The following is a 25939-nucleotide window of genomic DNA, read 5'->3' on the forward strand; positions in this document are numbered from 1 at the left end:
CAGGCCTAGTTACGTAGATGCCTTGGACTTACGTGTTTTGTGTATGTGTTGCTTTGGTATAGCTTCTTAGTTAGCTGGCGACTTGTTTTGCTCATCTTTTTTTACATAATGGCAGACAAAGATCCAGGGGGACCCAGTCGTAAAAGACAACTTCACGAGTGCTACGCAAGTTGCTGGAGGGGTGCGTTTCTTCGTAAATGTTAAGAGGGGGGAGGTTAGAGCGGGGGTGAGGGAGAGGTTGTATGTGTGCATGCGCATACTACGTTCAAAGTGGTAGGAAATTAAATCTCCTCTAATGCCTTTAAGGCTGCATTCTCCAGGGAATGGGAGGCCTATCCCAAGGAGGATATCAGGAGGGCCTGTGCCTCTTTCAGAGGCTGTATCGAGGCCTTCATCATGGCTGATGGAGGACATATTGAATAAACATGTTCTTTTACGGTGGAAGCACTTACCCTTATCACTCATGGGGAGAGTAGCCACTATTAAAATGATGGTTTTACCTAAAGTTAACTATGTATTCTCAATGATACCATCCAAACCATCCTCCTGTTGGTTTAAATCACTGGACTCATATATATCCAAATTTCTTTGGAAAAACAAACCATCACGTATCAGTTTAAAGACTCTACAACAGACTAAAGATAGAGGTGGACTGGATTTACCTAACTTCAGTCTCTACTTCCTAGCTAGTAAGTTACTAGGTTAATGGCTAAAACCTAGTAATGTAGATGAGTTATGGTTAGATGTAGAGCAAGCAATATGTGAGGACATAGCCATTTCTGACTTGCCATTTATCAGCACAACTATTAAATCTCATCAGTGTTTCAAAAGCATTAATATCAGCTCCTCTTTAATGGCTTGGTGGGAATTTCTAAAATTAAGTAAGTCTTCAGTCATTCCATGTAAACTTACTCCAATCTGGAATAACCCTGACATTCTACAAAATAAAAAGATGATACATTTCACTCACTGGAGAAATCAAGGGATAAAACAGTTACGGTTCTGTGGCCCGGTGTCCCCTGGCCTCTCGGGGGTGCCCTCATGGGGCACTATGGGTGGGTGAGTGAGTTAAATGATTATGGATGTTATGGGGGGATGGGGGGGTTGGGGGGGTTGGGGGGATGTAGGGGGTGGGGTGGGGTAGGGGGGATGGGGGGGATGCCCTGGATCCTTGGCTGCGGTGGAGGCGCCGGCCCATGCCGGGTGGCCGTCTGGGGTGGCTGGTTCCCCTGGCGATGTTGACCCTCTGCCTGGGGGGGCGGGGGTTGCCTCTTGGATGCCTGGGGCCCGGGGTCCTGTGCTGGGTCCGCCCTGGGCCTCTGGCCCCTGGCGGGGTCGGCGGCTGCCAGTCTTGGTTACCTGGGACCCGGCCCCGCTAGGCGCTGGGGATCCTGGCCGGGTTCTCCCTCTGCCCCCTTCCAGGCCGATCCGTGGTCGTCTTCGTGGTTTGGTGGCTCGGATCTCTACTCTGGGATTGCTGCCGGCTCGCCTGGGTCTTGTGGGCTCTCGGGCCCGCTTCTGGCCTTCACGGAGGTCAGAGGTCATAGTTGCATGATCACAGTCACAATTGCACAGTACTCTGCATGTGGACATAGCAACCATGTTGTCTTGTAGGATGTTAAGTTTGTCCTGGTGCCAGAATATCAAAAGACATGTTTCCTCAGTTTGTTTGCTTCACATAGATGATCTGAATAATTACTAACTGTGTTTCCTAACAAAACCCGTAGGATGCGTTCCGGTGTGTCTATGTTAAGGTGTACTAGCTTGTTGTCTGTTGTGTCGGTTTCAATTGAAAGATAATTGTATTCTTGCACCCTTCCTCTTCTCTTCACTATCCCCCCTTGTTGTTGTTTTATTTTTTCTTTCTCCTTGTTTCTTTCTTTCTGCCTTTCCCCTGTCAGGTCCGGCAAACTTATGTATATTTAACTAATCAACAAGTATTCAAACTAAATAAATCACTGTACAGTATCAAGGGGAGTCTTATACTTATAAACTCCCCTTGGAAAAGCAAACTTGTATGGCACAATGCAGCAGCCAGATCCCCATTCTGCCTGCTCTGTTGCCGGACAGGACAAAAAAAAAAAAAAAGAATAAACATGTTCTGAAAGCTATAAATTTGTGTTCTTCAAGAAATCAGTTCAAAATTCCAAAGAATTAAAAAGTTATACCCATTTATAGTTGTTTTTACCTGACAGAACATTTTTGCTTCCCCACCCTGTACCCCCCAACTAAGGCAAAGCATTTTTGGCTGACAAAAAGAGACAGACATAAAATACAGCACTACAGGGAGTCAAATTCGGCCCGGGACTTTTTGGACCAGACCAGCCCATCTGTGCAATCGAGCCCCCACCCCCACCCCCACCCCCGACCTCTTCAACAGAGTCTTGGTTGGCACTATTATGACATAACACAACAAACCTTTGAAATTGTACACTGTATTTAATAATCACTCACATACAGTATACTGCTGAAGTGGAATCACTGTGACGCAAATGCACACATACACTACAACTTCAAAACAATTTTGAAAATTACAATATATTACAGTTTTATCGATAATTACTAATTACACAAAGAAGTAACCAAAGTAACAATGTTGATGTAGTAAATGTACCACTCTTCCAATCCACACTAGGGCCTTGTCAAAGCCATCATGTCACGTCACGATACAACACACAAACACGCAAGAAGAAACACATTGCAAAGATGCGCTCAGAGGAAAGGGAAGAAAAGCTCTCGAAGTGTTGGCCGGACAGAGTAAAACAATAACAGAAATGTTTGCTGTAGCCGCTGCCGGTCCATCACAGACACAGGGGCCACAAATTCCACTGTCACGACGCTTCAAGAGCTTTTCTTCTCTTTTCTCTGAGCTTTTAACCCCCTCCTTTACATTTTTTGACCTTCTTCTGCTCCACCTGCCTGGCTGGGCTTTACTGCACACACCGCGATATCAAGTCTAAACTCTACTCAGCCCAGAGCTGTCACCTGAGGGCGGGGCTGAGCATGCGTGTGGTGTGACGCATGTGGGCCTGCTTGCTTGTACCAACTACCCCTGACTGCAGTTTGGGGCGTGGCTCAATGCATAGTGCAGTTGAACCTCAACGTGGGCGGAGTTAAACGATTAACTCCACCCGCATGGCGCAGTTGAACCGCAGAAGAAGAAGAAGATTGTATTAGAGAAGAAGAACAAGAAGTTTGCAAAATGGAAGTAAGCACGCTTATATTTTGTTTAAACGTGCTGTTTTAACGTGCTTTAACGTTGCTGTTTTGCTATTTTGTGACAGACAAGGAAGGAAGTGATATTATTTTATCTCCAGTTGCATTATCTCCTTGTATTAGTTTTAGACTTATGTCAGACTTATTTATTTTATTATCATCTGCCGGCAATTTGTTAAAAGTTTTGCTTTTTTGGTGAAGTTTGAGCATTTCATATTCAGTTATTGATATCTTTTTACAGGACAATGCAGCCATTCTACAGTGGGTTCTGCTTCCAGTATTTGTACCTGGACACTGGATACTTTGTGTAAATACATTTATATCTTCCTCTATTATTACCTTACACAATAAAGTTGCTCATTGCTGATTTAATTTTTTTGGTCTAAGAATTGCATGACAGCTTTGCTAGTATTTCTGTAACATTCCATAACTTTGTGTCTGGTTATATTTGAACACATTTAACAGATACTGAGGCCAGAGGCTAGGGAGATTTTCTTTCTAGATCCCCTCTGTGGCAGCGGCTGGAGAGATGAGAGTAGAGTCCATCGATTCAGGTTTTTAGGGCACCTTCCAAGATCCTGCCTGGACAGTGGTAGTTCTGTTTTAAACCACTTGTCCTTTGTTTGTTTAATAAATGGTTCTGTTTTTATTTGAATGTAAATATCCCCTGCATTAAGATGTTCCAAACAAACAAAAACAAACAACAAAAGTGAGTGTTTGCGAGGGATAGAAGTAATTGTTACATTATTCTTATTTATTGTTATTACATTATTCTATGCAGATGGAAACAGAACCATATATTTTGTTTGAGTGGGGCAGTTCTGTTTAAGCCCATTACTAAAACGTTTGATTTGAAGTTCCAGCCTCTTCCTTATTCACTTTCAACTTTGTTCCAAGTGTTGCTTTAAAATGGTTTATTGTACTTTTATTTACTTCCACTTACTCTTTGACCAGGCACATTGCTCACAGCCTATCTCCTGGCCCTTGGAGGCAGCTTGGATGATGTTCAGGTGAGACATTACTACATTGCATTTGCTAACATTTGCTATTTTCTTGCCATTCTTTTATTAAAATACTACTTTCACAGCCAAGGGCCTAACACTGCAAAGATGCTCCAACAACTGTGGCGTGTTTGTTTTGATGGTAAGAACTACTCAGTATGTTATATCGTAGTGTCTACAGATACGGACCCGTACCGTAGCCCGTGGCCTACGGATACGGCACTTTCCCTTATCATAAATATTAATGAGACGGACATGAATATTAATGAGTCGGCTGATGAACGCGCTTTGTGATTGGCTGGTAAACCGACGTACATAAATATTAATGAGCCGGCTTGATAATCCGAGTGATGAAGGCGCTTCCGTGATTCGAGGTGAATCTGCGTGCTGAGCCTGTCATGTCAGTCATCTGCTGTTCTCTTTTCTATCATGCATAATGTCTTATAAATATAATTATCTGACTTTTTCACGGACAGCGATTTGGGGGTTGAAATCAGCACTACTATTAAAAATAGCAAAACTTTTTATTCACGTGACCCTGTTCTAATAAAGCACAAACAGCAAACAAAACAAATGGCAGAACTAACAGCCAGCAAACGAAAAGTATTTTTTTACCTTCAAAAGTAGCGACAGACTATTACATATTAACAACCTGAACAAAACCCTGACGTATTTTCTACGTCTGTCAACACAGACACTGCACATCAGTCACTTTAATGTTAGCGGACTCTGTTGAATGGCTAATTTACATCACCACAAACAAATCTCACAATATCACAGTAAATCGAGTTTGTGGTTTTTTTAATTCATGCCGAATTAAAGAGCTGCTCCTCACCATTCACGAGTGTTTGTTTCATATTCGACATCCTTAACTTTATCTTGTAAATTAGCGTCCGAAATTAAATGGGAACATTTGCAATGGAGTTCGTCAGCCGCTTCCACCACTGAACGCGGTAAACTAATTAATAGGAACTGGACTTCAAACAATTTAGACACGGCGTCTAAAAGCGTAAAAACTGCAATGTCTAAAGTGTGAGAGGAGACGGTGTATTTTTGGTTAAATTATACAATGTTCGCCATCAAAGTCATTCATATAAACTGCCTGTAATGTGCAGCAAATAGTAGTTAACCGGCGCCAGCTCTTCAGTGACCTTCACGGGTCCGTACCTCTAGTACAGATGCTACGGGTACGGGTCCGTACCTGTAGCATCAACCATGTTATATCGATGATATCTATAAAATGTTTTTTCTGCATTTAAAACACACTCTTTGTATTGAAAAATTGTATCCTGACAGAATATGCATCATATTATATTAACCAGTATCTCTTGAATTACAGTATGCTCTGTACATTGTAATGGGGGCCAGTTGCGATTTCAGTGAGGTATGTGCAAATGCTTGACTGTAGCGATGAAGGTATTACTTTTCGAAACATATTTTAATCTTCTGCATTTCCTTCTTCACAGGAAAACATGCTGCAAATTCGAAGATGGTGGTGTCTTGTTCTGCTGCAGAACTTCCCCATGCCGTAAGCGCCCTCAGTATCACACTTTTAAACCAGATTCTTTTAAATCACGTTTTACTGTATTCACTGTCATCTGACCTGCATGAATGTTTTCATTGTGAATGTGTGTTGTCATTAAATCACCAAGATCTGAAGAAGAGAGATTGCAGCAAAGAAAAAGGCAACGAGAGCAGAAAAAACTACAGGTGAGAGGTCATGTGATAAATTAGTATATAGTGAAACTATTGCTTGAAGACTGATCCCCGCCACTTATTTCAGGATGTGGCTGAAGTCCACCTGAAAAAGTTTAGGCTTTTGGAATCTGCCACTGAAGCACCAGGTATTGTTCCAGCCAGCATTGTCTCACACATATCCATCGAGGTTGGTGAGGTTTGATGTCATAGAGCAGTCATTATTTCTTTGTCAATCATCAAAACAGTGTACTTAAAATCCACCACTTAAATTTTGCATTGTCATTGTGCCTGTAGACACCACAATCTGTTTCCTTTCTAGATGAGGCTGAGAACCTGCCAGAACTGGGAACAGGAAATGGGGCATATTGCCTGAGATGGGTAGTCTCATTTCAGTGTTTTCTGCAATCTCTAAGCCTTTACTTAAATAACTGTTTTCTTTATTTTTGTTTAGGAGAATCCTTTGGTCAGGGATCCAATGGCGGCAGCCCGGTGGTGTGGGACCAGAACTTTCAAGGGAAAAATTTTCCTTCCCCAAGTTGTCACCATGGCCAAGGAGGAACGCGTGAGGGCAGTGGAACTCCTGTGTGTCTGTGATGGCCAGGAAGAAGAGGAGACCGCTGATCTCAGAGAACCGTTCCTTTTTCTTTTTAGTCTGCAGGAAGACTATGAGACATTCTGTCAAGAAATTATTGACTGGAGAAACATGAAGGTGTTTTGTGCTTTTGACAAAAAAGAATAAAGTTGTGTTCAACGGTGCTGAAGCTTAATTCATTACATCCGACCCCTACAAATGTACATGGTTCATGAGTTGTACAGACTCTGATATATTATGTCTGGCATAATCATCTACAGAAAGTCTCTATATAGAGATCAGAGATTATGTTTTTGTTTCAGTTATGTAGAATGAAGGCCAAGCTAAGAGCCCTCTTTGATTTGAGGAAAGACATGTAACATAGACTGTCAGTTCAGCCATATATCCTTGAGTGGATTAGTGACATTTTAAGAAAGTCGTTAGTGCAAAGTTGAGGAAATCTGTGTTATCAACCAGGAATAACCATGCATGTTCAGGTATCAGTATCTCATTTGTTTTGTTGTGCATTTTCTGTTTTCAAGACATATTGCTTTAAGTTTTCTGTCTTGATACTTTGATGTCTTCCTTGGTCTTCCAGTATGCTTTGCCTTTAACAACCTTCCCATGTTGTTTGTACTTTGTCCAGATTTTAGACACAGCTGACTGTGAACAACCAACATCTTTTGCAATATTTCGTGATGATTGACCTTCTTTGAGAAGCTTCATAATCCTCTCCTTTGTTTCAAAGGACATCTCTCATGTTGGAGCCATAATTCATGTCAATCCACTTGGTGCAACAGCGCTCCAAGGTGTGATCACTCCTTTTAAACCACAGACTAACTAGCAGATTTAATCTGATGCGGGGGCTAGTTTTGGGAATGAGAATTTATGAGGTGATTCCATAATTTTTTCCTCAGAATTGAGTGATTCCATATTTTTTTCCCTGTGCTTGGTCTAAAAAAGTAATTGTTACTGAGTACTGCAATTTTTCCTCTTGATATCTTTTAGTGTTTCTTACAGCCAGAAAGTTGCAAAATAAAATGACTTTAGTTTTTTGTCACGTTTGTGATCTGCTTTTTTCTACAAAATTAAACAACTGAACGAACGTCCTCCGAGACTGGTGATTCCATAATTTTTGCCAGGGGTTGTATATGTTGTATTCGTGGGATTTGATACTACAAGAAAAATATTTTCCCAAAGAACTACTTTTTGGCTCCAGACCTGATCCTGATATAAAGAGTAATGCTGATATAAAATTAATCATGACAGTAAATCACATAAGATGCTAGGTGATACATACAAAAGTGTTCTTTCCTTAATAAGAAGAATAACGATACAATTCAGCTTAATGTACAATCATTAAATGGTTTCTCGGCCAGCATTTAGAAGCTGTATTGCCGTTTGTGAATGTGCTATATAGTCTCCGCCACCAGATGGTGACAAAAAATGAGTGAAGCTCAATGTGGGCGGATAAATAAATAAATCCATGAAAATTAACCAGTGGTTCAACAGAATTTTAAAAACTAAACTCTTTCGTCTAAATTCTTCCATAAACTGGGTTTATGGTAATAAAATGGAATGATCTACTTGATATGAAATTCAGTTTATGAATTTTCATTCATATTTTGTTGAAGACTTATTGAATAAATATATTTTATAAAAGATTTTTGAATTGTTGCTAGTTTTTAATGTTTGTTTTTTTTTTTTTTAAATCTCACATACCCCCTGGCATACCTTCAAGTACCCCCAGGGGTACTCGTACCCCCATTTGAGAACCACTGCTTTAACTATACAGGTATATTTTTTATTATCATTCTTCCCAGATTAACTACTTGCCTCCTGCAAGATAGACCTGAACCCCGCACCTGTATTATCTGAATCTGTCAATCATTAACGTCTTTATTGAGACAGGAATTGCTCAGGTCAATGCGGAAGCAGCAACAGGAGAAAGACCTATGGAAACCTTTACAAACACTACAACCGTGCTGTTAAAACATTAGTTTGGTGCCGTGTTGGTTTAGTTGGCTGTGGATCAAAAGCAGTGGCTCATTCTGATACATTTGCTTCTTTCTATGTATTTGTTGTGGATAAAGTGGAGAACTGCATCGTATAGAGAATGAGCAGAGTAGCCAACTGTAGCTGGATTGGGCCTGAGATCCCTCTGTCTTCACAATTCTTTAATGGTAAGTAAAGGTCGCAGCTGACTCATTCACTTATTAAGATGACAGTAAAAAAAAAAAGGAGGAATTCTGTAGGAATGATAAGGAATAATCTCAATTTTAACTCTACTTGTCTTTAGCCTTGGCATATTGTGATTTTCTGTTAGATGGATAAAATAATTGAAGATCTCAAAATTTCATTTTAACACTGTTAAATGATAACTATATATCACACCATGCCACAACTTTCTGACAGTGTGTATTGTATAGTTTGTTATGTTGATATTTAGAACTCACAGGGAATTAGCTTTCAGAAATACCACAAAAAATGTCAGTGTTTAATTTAGCAATTTTAGCACACAATGAACCAGACTGATTTTCAGGTATCTGCATCTGAGATTGTGAATACAGTATGCAATATTAGTGTTGCTAAAATCAAAGCAATGTATGATGTACCTCGTCTTATTCAGTTTTGTTTTTTTTTAAATAAATGTTGACCATCAATTTTTCAAAAAAAAGAGAGAGAGAGAGATACTGGAAAGTTAATTACTGCAAAGCAACATAGAGGCACAATGGAAATTTCATTTTACAGTGGGAGAATGAGATCTGGTCACCCTGAAATCTATAGCATATGATTTATAACATTTACATACTCCTTAGGCCATTCTGTGATCACACAGTTCTCTATGGATGGAGATATTGTCATCCTGGAAGAGACCACTAGTATTTTGTATGATAAAACAGTTTTGTAATGACTTCCAAATCAGCATTCCCTGTCATCCAGTCATGGACGAAAGTATTGGCACCCCTCGAATTTTTTCAGAAAATACGCCATTTCTCCCAGAAATTGTTGCAATTACAAATGTTTTGGTATATACATGTTTATTTCCTTGATGTGCATTGGAAAAACACAGAAAAGCAGGAAAAAAAGCCAAAATTGACACAGTCCTTAGACACTTCTCGGGTCTTCTTTCGCTTCTCCATGCTTGGTGTGAAACATATAAGCACACAATACAAAGGTTGAGTAAAATTTTATACATTCTAACTGGCTTCAGGTACGATTTCTATATTGCCAGCACCTGTTACTTGCCACAGGTGAGTGTAAACGAGCATCACATTCTTTTTTTTTTAAACACTCTTTATTGGGTTTTTTTTTTTTGCATTATTATATACAGTCCAGCCCAAAATACAAATATTAAGAATAACATCTGGACCTTGAAATTGAAAAGTAAAGAAGTACCTCTTTCTATATTAAACCAAAAATTAAACAAAACAAAGAACAAAACAAAAAACAAGAGCGGAACAAAAGGGTGAATGAGATGATAATTACAAATTAAGTTGGCATGACAAATGTATATTTGTATTTAATTGCTGCCTTCTCGGTACAGATTGTAAAAAGGTGACCACACTTTCCAAAACTTACGAACATCACATTCTTGAAATAAAATGAATCACCCACAGTTTTTTAAAGGTGACAACAATTTTGTCCGACCCATTTTTTGAGTTTTGTGTAATATGTCAATTTTGCCTTTTTTTCTTCTGCTTTTTTGTGTTTTTCCAATGCACATCAAGGAAATAAACACATGTATACCAAAAACATCTGTAACTGCAACAATTTCTGGGAGAAATGATGCATTTTCTGGAAAAATTCCAGGGGTGCCAATACTTTCGTCAATGACTGTATGCCAGCAAAAAGCGGCAAATAACTTAACAGGGCAACTGGATCCCCTCATTGTTCTACTCAAGGGTTCAGGCCTGTACTATTCCCTTGGTGGAAACTGCACATGCAGTTCCACGCTTGTGGAGAACATACTGAAGGACTCATCTGTCCATTTCACAGTTTTTCCTATCTCTGTAGGGTAGTGTAGTGTCTACAGTCTTTTTAGAAATTAACTGGTAATGAGGGTTTATGCATTGCTGCTACACTGCATTATCTCTTGTTCTGTTCTTGCTGGTAGTCTGATTCTGTTTTGACAGACAAGTTGCTCTTCTGTGTTTCCTAACATATCACACTAGTGCACTAGTATCACAGTTATCACGTGTGTGCTGTTGACCACAGTCTGTCCCTGTTTACTGAAGATCTAAATACAGATTTAGTCACTGTTCCTGCCAAAACACTAGCTAGTGTAACAGCCTTTGTGACTGATGCAGCTGTCATCTGTGCACTGACAATGAACTCTCTTTGAAAGTTCCCTGGATCTTTTCTCTTGATATCTTGATACAAAGTCAGAAACAACTGGGCCTGTTCATCAGTTTTGTACATCCCAGAGAGCATGGTTGGATGTTCAATACCTAATTGTGCCTTGCAGCCCGCCTATGTGGAAGTACATCCATTTGTTGCGTTTCTGCACTTGTTAATCCAATTTTTTCTTTAAACCTGTATTATGATTATATTAGCATGGTAGAATCCCATTTGAAATGTGATCAAAGGCAAATACTTTGTATTATATAAGTTTATTTTTGTATATTTTTTATCATGTGTAAAGCCTACTGTAAAAAGGGTGAATATCTATCAAGATAACTTGATTAAATGCAGAAAAGAATTTGAGAAGTTGCAAATGGTCTGGATGGGTGAGACAATAACAGCGGTACAAATTGATATGTCAGTTTACGAACAAAGCTCTGACCACTACTTCTAAGTCAAAAATGTCACTGACTTCTGATGATGCAGAACAAAACACTGACCTGCCAAAAGCAATTTGGTTTACATGAAAATTATGTCAGGCTGAGTAAATAAAACAAAAGTAGATGTTCAGTTTAATTGCTAGTTTTGGTAATAGTTTTTGTGTATGGAAAAAGGAGGTACTTCTGATGAAAACTGCTGCACTTCATGTGTTGCTTTTCTCCCAGTCACCAGTGAGTTTAAACATTTCTGACGCTAATGTTGGAATTTTTTTCTAATTTTAGGCATAGTAGAAGTGTCAGCTCAGTAGTGCAACCCCCAGTGTGATTGTGTAATTGTTTTTTGTTTTTTCTCAGCCATTAAAAATGAGCTGTGGCTCTTCCTCATCCCCGCCGTCCTGGCTGTCATTTTACTGGGTGTCTTTCTGGAGGAAGTTGGCTTCTTCTTGCGTCATATTTCCTCAACCAGACGTAAACATCTCTATCTGTGGATATTAGGGATGTACCCGGTAACATCAGCCTCCTAATATACACAGACGCAAACACACAGACACACACACACCCACACACCTCCACCTCTAATAAGTGAAGTCTCTATTAGTGCAACAACACATCAGCCATTATTTAAAATCTCAAGAATCTGCTTTTTTGCTGTTCAAACACTGTTAGCCCAAATTTTATATCTAGTCGAATAATCCAATCTCAGCGTGCAGAAATGATTGGTTCAAATTTGGTTGTATTACTGTGAATTGCAAGTATATACCACTTATTTATATATACACTGCCTGTCCAAAAACGTTGCTACCTAGATTTAACCAAATAATAGGTAAGAGCCTTCCATTGGGTAATTACTGCAGTGATTAATACATTTCAGCTGCAACAACTTACACTCCTGATCAAAATCTTAAGATCAGTTGAAACTTTGCAAGAAATTGCATTTTGCTCTGGCAGCTCTTAAGAAGGTTCTAAACAGAGCTTCAAAATGCAAAAAGAAGAAACGGGAGCGAGTTTAAGTTTAAGACCACAGCCTTTAAAAGCCGAAATCTGCACAAAAATTTGGATTCATGTCATTTCCTGTCTGGTATTCACATTGTCATGACCTCCTGGTCGCAAAGGCAAAAAAAGCTTTCTGTTTTTGAATGTGATAGGATTGTTAGGCTGCATAAGCAAGGCCTCTCGCAACATGCCATTGCTGCTGAGGTTTGATGCAGTAAGACAGTCATTTAGAATTTCTTAAAAGATCCTGAGGGTTATGGAACAAAAAATGTCAAGTAGTAGACCCAAAAAAATTTCACCAGCACTGAGTTGGAGGATCCGATTGGCTGTCTGTCGAGACACAGGACGATCCTCAACCCAAATTAAGGCCCTTACTGGTGCTGACTGCAGCCTAATAACCATCAGACAGCATCTGCGAGGGAAGGGCTTAAAGGGGAACTTCCGTTTTTTTCAACTTGGGGTCTGTTTTCATATGTCATTTCATACGTGTGAGTGATGGAGAAATTAATTTTCGACATAGCTCCAGTATATAGCCAGGCAGGCAACTTAGCAGCTCAGCTAGAGCTCAGCTAGCGAAAAGTATGGGGCAACTTGCCCCCCCGCGTCAAAGTCCGCCCTAACGTGCTTTTTTCCCCACACTGACCGGCTCGGATAGTCTCAACGAGTGTCCCACAACATACTAGAGATGAGAAGTGAACAAAAACCTCCACATTACCTGGCGATCGCTCTTTGTTATGGTCTGTATCCAAATCTCAGGACACTAGAAAGCAAATCTCGTTCCGAAATCGCGTGATAGCTCGCGCCAAAACCGGTATTTTGGAGCGAGCTCTCGCATGATTTCGCGAGCTATGGCAAGTTGCCCCATACTTTTCGCTAGCTGAGCTGCTAGCTGAGCTGCTAAGCTGCCTGCCTGGCTAAATACTGGAGCTATGTCGAAAATTCATTTCTCCATCACTCACATGTATGAAAAGACATATGAAAACAGACCCAAAAAACCCGAAGTTCCTCTTTAAAAAAAAAACAAAAAATGACTTTAACATCCGTATCTCCTTCAACACCACAAAATTGCTCATTTGAACTTTGCAAGGAGCACCAAACATTGGACATTGAAAAGTGGAAGAAAGTTTTATTCTCTGACCAGAAAAAATTTAACCTTGACAGTCGTGATGGCTGCCAACGTTAAACAACCATGTTGGAAGACATATCCTGTGGTCATGGAAAGGATGTTAATATGTCTCAGAAGGGTCAAATTATTGGCCTGCATCAAGCAAAGAAACAACTAAGGAGACTGCTAAACTACTGAAATTGAGTAAAGAACCTTCCAATGCATTATTAAAACCTGAAGGATAGTGGTGAACCATCATCTTCGAGGAAGAAATGTGGTTGGAACAAACTCTTGGATGATTGTGATCAGAGATTACTTAAAGGTTTGGTGAATATAATAAGAAATCAATGATAGAACTCACGACTATTTTTAGTAGTGAAAATAAGAGCATTTCCACATGTGCAATGCGAGGAAACTGCAGGGATTGGGACTAAATAGCTGTGTAGCCTTGAGAAAACCACTGATTCATGAGGCTAATGTTGTAGTTTCTCTGATGTCTGTGATGTGCAGGTGGAGAAGAAACGTCCGTTGATGTGCAGGTGGAGAAGAAACGTCCGTTGACACTGACTTGCTTAATAATAAGTTTATTATAAGGAAGAACAACATCGATCAGACAAAGAAACTGTCTGGGAGAATCTGGCCAAATGAATCTCCCCGAACAGCAAACGGAGGTCACATTTATATGTTTTAAACAAGCAGAACCATGTCACAACATGTGATTTGTATCAGAAGACCAAAAAACAAGAGCCTCATTGATAAACCCTGTTGCGGAATCCATAGGATAATTCCCTAGACACAGGAACGACTAATACAACACTGAGTTCTTTCAGCAAGGAGATACACTCCATTCTAACATATAGCACATGCCTAGCAACACGTCCAACATCACATGTCTCCGGTCATAAGAATCACATGTCTAACAACACGTCTGGTCAGATACTACACTAATCAGAAAGAAAGGCACTCATCATGACTGGTGCCTACAAACCTGTAGAGGTTAGGGTTATGATCTGGGCTTGGTCAGGTTCAGCAACATTGTGTTCCCAAAGAATGAGGTCAGCTGACTACCTAAATATACTGAATGACCAGGTCTTTCCATCAATGGAGTTTTTCTTCCCTTATGACATGAGCATTTTCCAAAATGATGATGTCAGATTTCATTGGGCTCACACTGTGAATGAGTAGTTCAGGGAGTATGAGACATCATTTTCACATATGGATTGGTCTCCACAGAGTCCAGAACTCAACCCCACTGAAGATCTTTGGGATGTGCTGGAGAAAACTTTGTGCAGCGGTCTGAGTCTCCCATCATCAATATATCATCTTGGCAAAAAATGAATCCAACTCTAGACTGAAATAAATGCTGTGACATTGCAGAAACTTATCAAAATAGTGCCACAATGAATGTGTGCCACACTCAATGCTAAAGGCAGCCCAACAACATATTAGAGCATGCAATTTTTTGGGGGGAAAGGCAGTGTATATTATATTTGAATGTGTGGATAACAAAATTAAATGGCATCTAATCTAATCTAATCTAATCTAATCTAATCTAATCTATTATAGTATAATATATAACATAATTGAAGTTGTCACCACACCCCTTTATCTCCAAAGAGTTGTGAAGGAGACCCATTTGGAGTTTTACCTTTAATTCAATGACAACCACCTTATTATTAAAAATAGAATCAAGGGAGTTTTGTGGATACATACTCCATGCTTATGGCATTAGCTTCTAAATATTTAAATTCAATTTGATTTGGTATGTTTAATAGCAGTAGTGGGAGAGGTTTTCTTCACGTCTCTTAAACAGAAAAAGGCTTACAGAAATCAGATGAGGTTGAATAAATTCTAACAAGGTCTTCAAACTCAGGAGAATCTAGTGGATGATTGTGTCAAACACAAAATTTCCCTCCTAGAAACTGGGATTTGTGTCCCACGTGCAATCAAAAGTGAATGATGAAGTTTTATTTTGGAGGTTAAAACAACTTGGGATTTAGTGTATTGAACATCAAATGACAATTGCAGCTGTTCAAGCATTTAAGTTAGATTCATCCATGTTTTCATCGTGCATTCTTAAATTTTTTCAACACAACCAGTTCTCTCAAAAACTCTTAAGCAAAATTTCAGTCAGTACAGCTTAGAATGAAAGTGCACTTACATTGTATTTTAATCAAAGAAAATTCTTTTTATCTTAGGTGTTTGCCTTGACTTCCCTTATAGCACTGTATGTGCCACGTTCCTCCTCGCTGTGCAATTTCATTGCTTCACTGTGAGTGAACAAGTCTTGACATGTAATGACTTACTGTATTTACTTCTCTTCATGGGTTTGGCTGCTCCTGTCTAAATGTGTGTTTGTGTAGGTATCACTCCATCACCTTGCTGAAATTCATGGGACTCATCACGGACTTCTTTGGAGGTAAAGCTCGTATGCTGGTGGTTCTGTCTGGACAGCAGGTATCTCCAGATCCCTTCCCCTGTTGCTGCTGCTGCTGTCTCCCAATGGTGGCCATCAACAGGTAGACAGCAGGAGGAAAAATACTCTTGCCTTGAAATAATGAAGGATTTGAAGGATAGCAGCTGGATAGCTAAGTGGCTCAGGGCTCAGATGTCCAGTGAGGACCCTTAGGCAAGGCCCTTAGTGCTGCCCTGCCTTCCTACCTCATGTTGTATCTACTCTGATGAACATCGCTTTGGATAAAAGCGTCTGCTAAATGAAACTGTAAATTGTAAATGGATTTTATTTGGAGCTGCCATGTAATGGCACAAGTGCTGAGAGCTTTTAATTTTGATAGTGGCAGTGAGGGTACCCTATGCTTAAACCCATACTATTTTTATTCATGTCAAATTTTTGCTAATGATGCATGTTAATTACTGCTATATTGTTTTTTCACATTTCTACTAAAACTGCAGTGTCCAAAATGAGTCAGACCCTCTTTTAGTACTCAAAGCCTTGATTTGCTACCACAACAAACAGTTCCTTGAACTGCAGTCAAGATTTCTGCATGTCTCCACTGGAATTTTGGACCACTCCCCTTTTGCAACTATCTAGTCTGTCAGAGTTTGCCATCGCTCTGCTCTTCAGTTCCCTCCACAGATTCTCAGTGGGATTCCAGTCTGGACTCGAGCTGGAGCGCTCCAAAATGTTCAGACAGATTTATTTTCAGCATCTCTTGACCTTTTAGCTGTATGTTTGTTAGGGTGCAGGGTTGTCGAACCCAAAAGCAGGCACACAGAGGCAGGTGGATACTTCACAAAGATTTAATAAATAAACCCAACGCAAACCAACTCCATACAGGAGGCACAAAAATAAACAGAACAGGGTTCAAACTTAACCAAGAGCTACGAACCAAACAGGCTGCGATAATGGCTATAACTAAACATGAGAAGGGAATGACTCACAACTTATAGGGACCGGGAGCCGAGGCAGGGACAGAGGGGGAAGTTCTCGGGACGGGAACAGATGGCTGCAGGAATGCAGCGGGGACGGGTGGCTGTATAGTCAAGGCAGGGGCACAGTTCCGGAGCTGGGCCGGGCAGGACAGAGCAGACGGGGAAATCCAGAGCAGGGAGGAGACAGGAACAGAGTGGCTGGTGGAGCGTCAGCATTAGCAGGGACGAAAGCAGAAACAACCGTGACAGAGGCAACCCAGACAATGGCCCAGCACCGAGTGGTAGGGTGAGCCAGGTTTTATGAACCGCTGATTGCCCATTGGAAGCAGCTGTGCTCCTCAGCAGCCACTCCCAATCAGCCAGGGCTGTCAATTGGCCAGGAGCGGAGCACAGAGGAGGGAGGGACCATGACAATGTTCAGAACATTACTTGGTTAGGGCATTGTCGGCCCATTAAATAATCTGTTATCGGCACACATCATTCCTATATATATATGGCTAGTAACTGCTCTCTCTACCTTCTAGTAGACTGAGTAAGGGCATAATCATCCATTTTGATCATTGATAAACAGGAAGTACCCTTGATATACACTGGCCATCTGTGGTGGTCTGTGAATAAAACAGATGTGGACATATATGTAGTGACCAAATACCAAGTAGAAACGCAGCAAGTGAAAGCAAGTCAAAACAAGACTTATGTAAAAAAAAAAAAAACTGTAAGTATAGCCTAAGATCAGACTCAAACTCAAGTCTGATGACTTTTGCCTCCTTTAACCCCACTATAATAGTCATTAATGATGTGATAACAGGACAGCATTAAATGGGGTCATAATAACCTACTGAGCCTACAGTGCTAGAAGGTGGGGAAGGTCTCTATATTGGGTGACATTACTGTATTGTTCAAAGATGCTATGCTGCCTAAGGCCAAGTTTTTATGCAGATTGTCCAGTGGTTTCCCAGAGAGTCTAGATGCAGTCTTTTTTCTCATGATACCATTTACTTTTTGAGAAGGTTGTCTGATCTCTCGACTGAAAAACACCCCTCAAGTATTACATTCCTCCCACTATGCTTGACTGTGGGGATGGTGTTGTTGGTGTTGAATGCTTCTTCTTTCTTTCACCAACTGAATGTTACACGTGTCAAAATATTTCATCATTAGATCCAAAAATTGATGTCCCAAAAGGTTTCATCTTTGTTCAGGTGAGCTTTAGTAAAGTCTAGGTCAGCTTTTGTGTCTGTCTTAGAGAGGTTGTCGTCCATGGGGCCTAGTTAGTTCAGTGTCTGGCAGTGCTGGCAGAGTGTCTGCCTTGAGATGTTGGTACGAGAATTCATCAGCAAGTCCTTGGTGATCACCACATCCTTTAAGATTCTTCATAGTGTGGAACTCTTTGTATTTTTTATGATGCTTTGCACTGGGTCAAATGAGACTTCAAAAAGTTTGGACATGTTGTTATACTCATTTACTGTCTTGTGTGAAACCACCAACAATTTGACCCCAATAGCAAGTTCACTAAACTCTTTGATTTTAGACATGTATTAACTAGTTACTCATTAAAGAACTACAGGTGAGTTGTTCAGAATTTTTGAGTTTATTAAAAGTCTATTAAAATGCTCTAGAATATCATCATGCAACTAATATACTATCTGATATCTTAACATAGTATCTTTCTATCTTTTCTCACTTGTTTAACTTATTTCCTGGCTGAATAAATCATTATAAATTACAATTCATGCTATGGTCGCTGAGTCAGTCAGCGCCCAGCGCTGTACGCTACGCTTTTTATTTTGATTTAGTATTCCTTAAATATGTTTTAATGATAATTTAAAAGATTTTTTATATTGTTTTCAGTTTTTTAGGCTGTTTATTTTACTGTAAAAATAATTAAAATAATAAATATATAAAATTCCTGTAAATCACAAAATCCTGTGATATAGTGAAAAATCCGCAATACAAAATTAGATAATATGAAATTTAAAATCCACAATTCAGTGAGACTGTGAAAAGTGAACCGTGATATGGCGAGGGACAACTGTACCTCTATGCACCAGTTATTACCGGCTTGTAAAGCAATTATATGCATATATAGTCACAATACCTCAATGAAGTGCATGCTTAAAATACATGTATTGTCTGCAATTAGTGTGTACAATGTGCACATGAGTGTACAAGGTGCTCTTTAATGCAAAATGATGGGAAATTTGTAAGTTGATACACTGACATGCTGGTAACATGTTAAAGCTTTGTCTGTTTTCTTGTGTGCAGCAGCAGCTGTGCTTGGATGATGGCTGCTGTGCTTCAGCTCTCGGTTGTCCGCAGCATCTTATTCTTTGTTACTTTGGTCCTGTGGACAGATGAACAGTACGACTATGGTGATGTAAGTTATTTATTCAGATCTGAATCTGTGCTCTCCCAGCAAACATGTCTTCCTTAGGCTCTAGTATGTCACAGGGATATCAGGGAAGGACCCAAGTGCAGACACAAAGCAGATAGCAAAATTAACTTTAATTAAAAAACTCACTGAAAGGGTAACTGGTGAAACAGTCATTGATCCTGGGAAAAATCTATGCAAAAGGGAGGAATCAAACAACACAAAATCAAGACAAAGACAATGTCACAATAGTGGTATCATGTGTAATGTATTGTATTTTACAGTAAGGAGGATGTGTGATTCTCTCAAGCCCTTCTTCATCTGCATGGGCTTTTGAAAGGACAAATTTTGTGAAGCTTATACTAACTTCCTGTTATCGCACTGCTAGTTATATCATACTAGATAGTTTATTTAAATCAGATTATTTTAAAATGTTATTAAAATAATATTAGTCACTAAATGTTTGTCCTGAAATCATGATATTGACTTGTTTGCAGCAATGTGTATAAATTCTTATAAATCACAAAAATCAGACTCTCATTCAAAAGGGCTTTTCAGTATTTGCTCAAACATTCCAGGGCTTTGCAATCGTTCACACAGAAAGTAACAAAACAATGACTCATAAAGTACTGGGGAATTAAGGTGTCTGTACTCTATAAAGTGCATGTATTTATCAGTTTTCATCTCTTTTTGAATCACTTTATCTAGTTGTATGAAGGTAAGAAAGGAGTACGAACTTCTTTCTGCAGCTCTTAACTATTTGCGTAATACCACAAGTATCTTAAAAGAGAAACTGTTTGTGCCATTGTCCCCATTTTTAAGATTGATTGAGAAGGATACACACAGACACATTGTTGCCTAGAGGTGAGTGGGGCAGTATGATTCAGCAGAAAGAGAATATGGCACACTGTGGACAGTGAAAACAGCAGAAACATTTGACGATAGGTGTGACCTGTTCACCTGAAGCATAATTAGGTCTTCTGAAGATTCAACGTTAATTTCATTTCATGCAATAAATACATATCATCTGTTGTCAGCATGTACTCTTGAGCCTGTCCTGTTCCAAAGAGCACTGGATATGTTGAAAAAAAAAAAGAATGAATAAATACAGTAACAGTCATCTTATTGTTCTCCAGGTGGATTCAGTCAACCCCAACCTGTATGTGAACGCAATCATAGGTGTGTCAACCTTTGTGTCCTTTTATGGCCACCTCCTATTTTACAAAGCCACACAGGGTGCTTTACATGGCCATGGACTGAGACCCAAATTTATCTGCATCATTGTGGTGTTGGTGCTGTGTGGCCTGCAGAGTGGCATCTTGGAGACCATGGGTGCTCTAGCGGTTATCCCCTGCACACCGCCATTCTCTGTCCTATCCAGATCCCAGTGTAAGTTAAGCACCAACATTTCTTTCACTCTTCCAGTTAACAACTTGTGTTTACCATTCCATCTGTAGTTCAGAAGAGCAAGACTATCACATCTAGTATAACTAGGTTTTCCAAACCATCTTGTGTGTTACTTAGCTTGTGTTACAGAAAGAAATCAATACTTTCTTCTGGAGCAAGCATTTGGTGACAGTAGGGAGGTAAAACACCCTTGTAGCATTTAGAAACTACAAACAATCAATCTATAGATAGATACAGGGAGAGAGGACATGTTCATTAGAATAGAATAGAATAGAATAGAATAGAATAGAATAGAATAGAATAGAATAGAATCACTTTATTCATCCCCAAAGGGGGATGAATTATTAAGAATTAATTAATTAATAATTAATTACTTATAAAGAAATCCTTAAGAAGATAAGAAACTGTTACAATATTCAACAACTGTTTCAGTGTTCACACAGGTTCCAGTCTTAAAAAATTGTGAACCTGTTCTCTAATGACATTTCATCAGTGAGGTGGCAGTTCACAATACACCTACATTAAGTATCAACTTGCAATGCTATATGGCCTGGAAACAGAGCTAGTCCCATAACTGCTTACTCAGACCAGTGGTCCCATATGTTAAAGAGAAGTTCTGTCCCTGGTTTGGAATAAAATCAACATGCATCGCCATGTGCCAGAGTCAACAACATTCATATTATTTGTCCCAGTAAACACAACTCAGCATAGAAACAGGCAGATGATGAGATTTCTGTCAAGTAAAACTTAGTTATAACTATTCAGGTTCAGAAAATATAATGTAGGAATTTACTGAAGGTTTATAGAAAGGTATAAGAAAAGAAATTATGAGTTATGTCAAAATGACTTTTCAAGAACAAAAACTTTCTGTTTTTGTAAAAGATGGGCAGTTTCTTTCTCTACTCTTGCTTTGTTCTTAATACTACTGTATCCCATCATCGTATCAGAAATAAACAGAAATTTTTGATTCTAAATTTTGGTGTGCCACGTTTGCCGGCAGTGATGCATATGGCTATTTCCTCTATAAATTTTTCTCTGTGAACTCAAGGTAATGTATAATCATAATAGACACAGGCTGCTAATGCCCTTCAAACCTATGCTTTGTCTCCTCTGTCCAACCTTAGTGATCTATCACTACAGTGTAATTGTGGAGATGTTCTGCATTGGCCTGTATGCACGTCACACTTTCCGTAAGGTGGAACCCAGCGAGGTGGAGGGGCCTGTCAATGTCTCGAAGATGGAAACAGCTGTTCAAACAGATGATGTTCAGATTACACATCACAAGCCCAGCCTGCTTTCAGAGGATGCTTTGCACTGCCCCATCAGTGCCTTCAATCCCGGTTACACCAGTGACAGTGAGGACAGCCTGTGCAGGATCGAACATGCTCCTCTAGATGGTTTCAACTTCCCTCAGGCCAAAGGTCAGCATCGAAGCAAGCCAGAACCAGTACAGTCCAAGTCTGCTGAAAAGCCTGGTGTAGAAATTAGCCATATCACCGTCAAGGCTGACATTATATATGATGATTCTAAGGATGTCACTGTGGTCTGACCAATGGAAGACATTTAACAAAAGGCTAAACTTAGTCAGTGAGAATGCCGGTTTGGTCTGTGTGAGATCTTGTCTGGAGAACTGCATATCCTCTGCTTTGATAAACTGGGCAAACACTGACACATGTACTTGCATAACATATGGGAGCTGTGCACTGGCATAATTCTCCTTCTGCACATAGTACAGATTTACCAAATTTTTTAAAAAATCCAGAGACATGTATTTGTCATGTATTCATAATGTTTTGTTTCTGTAGTTGTGTATAACACAAACACTCACTGTGATAATTTAAAGAAATGAAGAGTTAATTTGCAAAAACAGATAACTCCATTTTAATACATTTTCAGAAAACATTTTTTTTTATTGTTTACTTGAGATAATATCAAACTGAAGTTCAGTGGATTTGACTCAGTAGAAAAATACATGACAAAATAGAGAAAAAATAAATTATTAGTGTTATTATTATTAGTAGTAGTATCTCAAGTAAACAATAAAAAAATGAGTTTTCTGAAAACGGAGTTACCTGTTTTTGCAAATGAACTCTTCAAATGCAAAGGGACAATAAACATACAAGGCTAAGGCATTCAAAGAGCTGCAAACTGTTACCTTTTGAAATTGTGTGCCATAATGTTCAGATTCGTTGCTTAGCTGTGTGTACCTGCACATTGCATCTTCTTGATTTCTTATAGTTTGGATCGTACCTTATTTTTTACATCCATCCATCCATTCTCTATACACCGCTTTATCCTCACTAGGGTCGCGGGGGAGCTAGAGCCTATCCCAGCTGACTCGGGCGAAGGCAGGGGACACCCTGGACAGATCGCCAGTCTATCACAGGGCTACATATACAGACAAACAATCACACTCACATTCACACCTACGGGCAATTTAGAGTAACCAATTAACCTCAGCATATTTTTGGACTGTGCAAGGAAGCCGGAGTGCCCGGAGAAAACCCATGCATGCACAGGGAGAACATGCAAACTCCATGCAGAAAGATCCCAGGCCCACCCTGGGATTTGAACCGGGGATCTTCTTGCTGCAAGGCAAAGTGCTAACCACTTACCCCACTGTGCAGCCCCTTATTTTTACAGTCATGTGAAAAGTTAGTACATCCCAATAGGTTCTGGACATATTTGGAGATTTGTCTGCAGTTGATATGAACACAGACACAACAAAAACTAGAGTTGCACAAAGGAGCACAGACCTCCTCAAAGGCCAATACTCCACTGTTTTCCAATTTGTGATTGCACTGCTCCAGATCAACATTAAAGTTGAATATGTTCTTCCTTCGCCCATGCTCCACCTCTCCACCAAGTTTTAAAAAATGTTGTTGTCTATTCCTGGCAAACAAACAAAAAACATGAAAATCATACCTCTTTGGTGGAAACTATGAGCTCTTGCATCAGCGAAATATGTTGACAATAGAAAGGCATTGTTAGTGAAATATCCCTCAATATGTTAGTAGATTTCAGAATGTTAACAGATAACAGATTAGGCAATGATGTTGGTTTAAGTTAGTATCTTAAAGCTAACTTACAGCCTTTTAATTAATTATTAATACGGTTCTCTTAATGCAACTTCATCTAAAGTTGTGGAATTAGAGAAAAATGCATCTAAATTTGTTTTATTTTCTTTTATGTTTTGAGGCTGCAGTGAGTTAAACTTTATTTAAATATTAAAGTGAGGTGTGATTGTAAAGTGGGATGGGGAGGATGAAATTAGGAAATCCATTTTTTGATGCAAAGCAATAAAATATAGTTAATGTTACACAGTCACACGTGTTCTAAATGGTAAACTCAAGTGAGTGGACTGGTTTTGGCTTTGTGATTGTGCTGACCAGTATTTAAATCTATTATGCTGCACCTGAGTTGTATGGAAGCGAATGTGACTCAAAACTCAAATTCAAAAGCATTAGCAGAAATGCTTTTGCATTTCAAAGTCATGGCTGCACTTTTTGACTCAAAAATGAAATTAAAAAGCAATATTCCAAAATGCAATTTCATTTTCTTCTTCAACACTGCTCATTCTGTGACGAAATGAAAAAGCAAATGCAAATCACATTTGACATTTAATTTCCAAAACGTTCACCAGCAAAAAGGTAACAAAATTCAATTTGAAATGTCAAATTCTAAAATGCAAAAGCATTAGCAGAAATGCTTTTGCATTTCAAAGTCATGGCTGCACTATTTGACTCAAAAATGAAATTAAAAATCAATATTCCAAAATGCAATTTCATTTTCTTCTTCAAGACTGCTCATTTTGTGACTAAATGAAAAAGCAAAAGCAAACTCAGAAATGCTTTTTCGTTTTCGTGCTCACCCCGCAAAATGTGTCTCAAAATTCAAACGCAAAAGCAATCTCAAGTGGCGCAGGTAAGTGACGTCACGGACCCCAACTACAACTAGATTTGACTGGAGACCATTGGAGACTCCACGTGCAAGCAGATGGCGACGAGTAGTCCGGTGTTCAAGATTAACTGGTGTTCCCGTCAACTGGTGATATTCAGTGAGTGACAGTGAGCAACGCATAGCATAGGTGACTGTACCGATGCCTGTTCAAAACACACAGACGTCAATAAACTGTTCCGAAATGTTCTTGTTGTCAGCTTTAACATTGTCGTTATTGCTCTGTTTGGACTCACGGCTGTTGAGTCTACCAGTAATATACTCGGTTTAATGAGGACTTCCAGCTAACGGAGTGGAAATATCGCTTCACTGCGGCAGTGTGACGATCTCCATCACATTAACTGGTGACAGTCTGTGACCTCAGTCCGACAAAAACACCAAGAGAAGTTCTAATACCGTTTACTGAGAAAAGACACCAATTCCTTTCAGTATGTCACATATACTGGGGCAATAGCTCAGGTGACTGAACAGGAGATCTATAAACAAGAAGATAAACCCGACGCAGCGGCCCGGGTTCAACTCCAGCTTGCAGCTTTTTGCTGTAGGTTTTCTACTGCGGTCAAGTGAGCCGCCCGCACTCTGGGCGTTGCGCGGCTATTCTGTGTAATACGGTAATGCGATCACAGGCGCTGAGCAGCCAGGCTGAGAGACGTCCGCTGCAAATACATCCTGTTATACAGATTTTGACTGTCCATATCTGGAAATCCTTAGGCGGTGACAAAGATCTCTCACTGTGGCTTTGTCAGGGGTCGTCCCAGCTACCACCTTGTACAATATCACCTGATTTTACTGTAGAATTTTGGAGAAAATTAATGTCAAAGCGGGCGGCTCACTTGACCGCATTAGAAAACAGGAGAAAACCTACAGCAAAAAGCTGCGAGCTGGAGTTGAACCCGGGCCGCTGCATCGGGTTTATCTTCTTGTTTATAGATCTCCTGTTCAGTCACCTGAGCTATTGCCCCAGTATATGTGACATACTGAAAGGAATTGGTGTCTTTTCTCAGTAAACGGTATTAGAACTTCTCTTGGTGTTTTTGTCGGACTGAGGTCACAGACTGTCACCAGTTAATGTGATGGAGATCGTCACACTGCCGCAGTGAAGCGATATTTCCACTCCGTTAGCTGGAAGTCCTCATTAAACCGAGTATATTACTGGTAGACTCAACAGCCGTGAGTCCAAACAGAGCAATAACGACAATGTTAAAGCTGACAACAAGAACATTTCGGAACAGTTTATTGACGTCTGTGTGTTTTGAACAGGCATCGGTACAGTCACCTATGCTATGCGTTGCTCACTGTCGCTCACTGAATATCACCAGTTGACGGGAACACCAGTTAATCTTGAACACCGGACTACTCGTCGCCATCTGCTTGCACGTGGAGTCTCCAATGGTCTCCAGTCAAATCTAGTTGTAGTTGGGGTCCGTGACGTCACTTACCTGCGCC

The 25939-nt window shown here is 39.8% G+C and overlaps 1 protein-coding gene and 1 long non-coding RNA gene across 7 annotated transcripts; both read left to right on the forward strand.

The window, feature by feature from the left end:
- The first annotated feature begins 1191 nt into the window (after nt 1–1191).
- On the forward strand, nt 1192–8150 carry LOC110964806 (uncharacterized). 6 transcript variants are annotated; one of them, XR_007942490.1, is made up of 8 exons: nt 1192–3208; nt 3458–3523; nt 4171–4226; nt 4304–4359; nt 5557–5601; nt 5684–5745; nt 5870–5927; nt 6001–8150. It is a non-coding gene; the product is annotated as an uncharacterized LOC110964806 (long non-coding RNA). The 6 variants fall into 6 exon arrangements; XR_007942489.1 differs by having other exon boundaries at nt 1192–4226; nt 6001–6061; nt 6235–8150; XR_007942488.1 differs by having other exon boundaries at nt 1192–3523.
- Nucleotides 8151–11767: 3617 nt separating this feature from the next.
- si:dkey-16n15.6 (organic solute transporter subunit alpha) lies at nt 11768–22325 on the forward strand. Its single transcript, XM_022223047.2, has 6 exons — nt 11768–11776; nt 15567–15640; nt 15732–15887; nt 19024–19135; nt 20266–20518; nt 21661–22325. Exons 1-6 carry the CDS (start codon nt 11768–11770, stop codon nt 22083–22085), a joined length of 1029 nt encoding a protein of 342 aa, XP_022078739.2. The 3' UTR covers nt 22086–22325.
- The last annotated feature ends 3614 nt before the right edge of the window (nt 22326–25939 follow it).

Source organism: Acanthochromis polyacanthus, chromosome 6 (genome assembly GCF_021347895.1).
Source record: "Acanthochromis polyacanthus isolate Apoly-LR-REF ecotype Palm Island chromosome 6, KAUST_Apoly_ChrSc, whole genome shotgun sequence".
In the NCBI taxonomy this organism is placed as follows: domain Eukaryota; kingdom Metazoa; phylum Chordata; class Actinopteri; family Pomacentridae; genus Acanthochromis; species Acanthochromis polyacanthus.

Excerpts from the sequence above, each read along its gene's own strand:
- si:dkey-16n15.6 (XM_022223047.2), top strand. Across the intron at positions 15,641-15,731 it reads TGCAATTTCATTGCTTCACT|GTATCACTCCATCACCTTGC; the intron begins GTGAGTGAACAA and ends GTGTTTGTGTAG. Across the intron at positions 20,519-21,660 it reads TGTCCTATCCAGATCCCAGT|TGATCTATCACTACAGTGTA; the intron begins GTAAGTTAAGCA and ends GTCCAACCTTAG.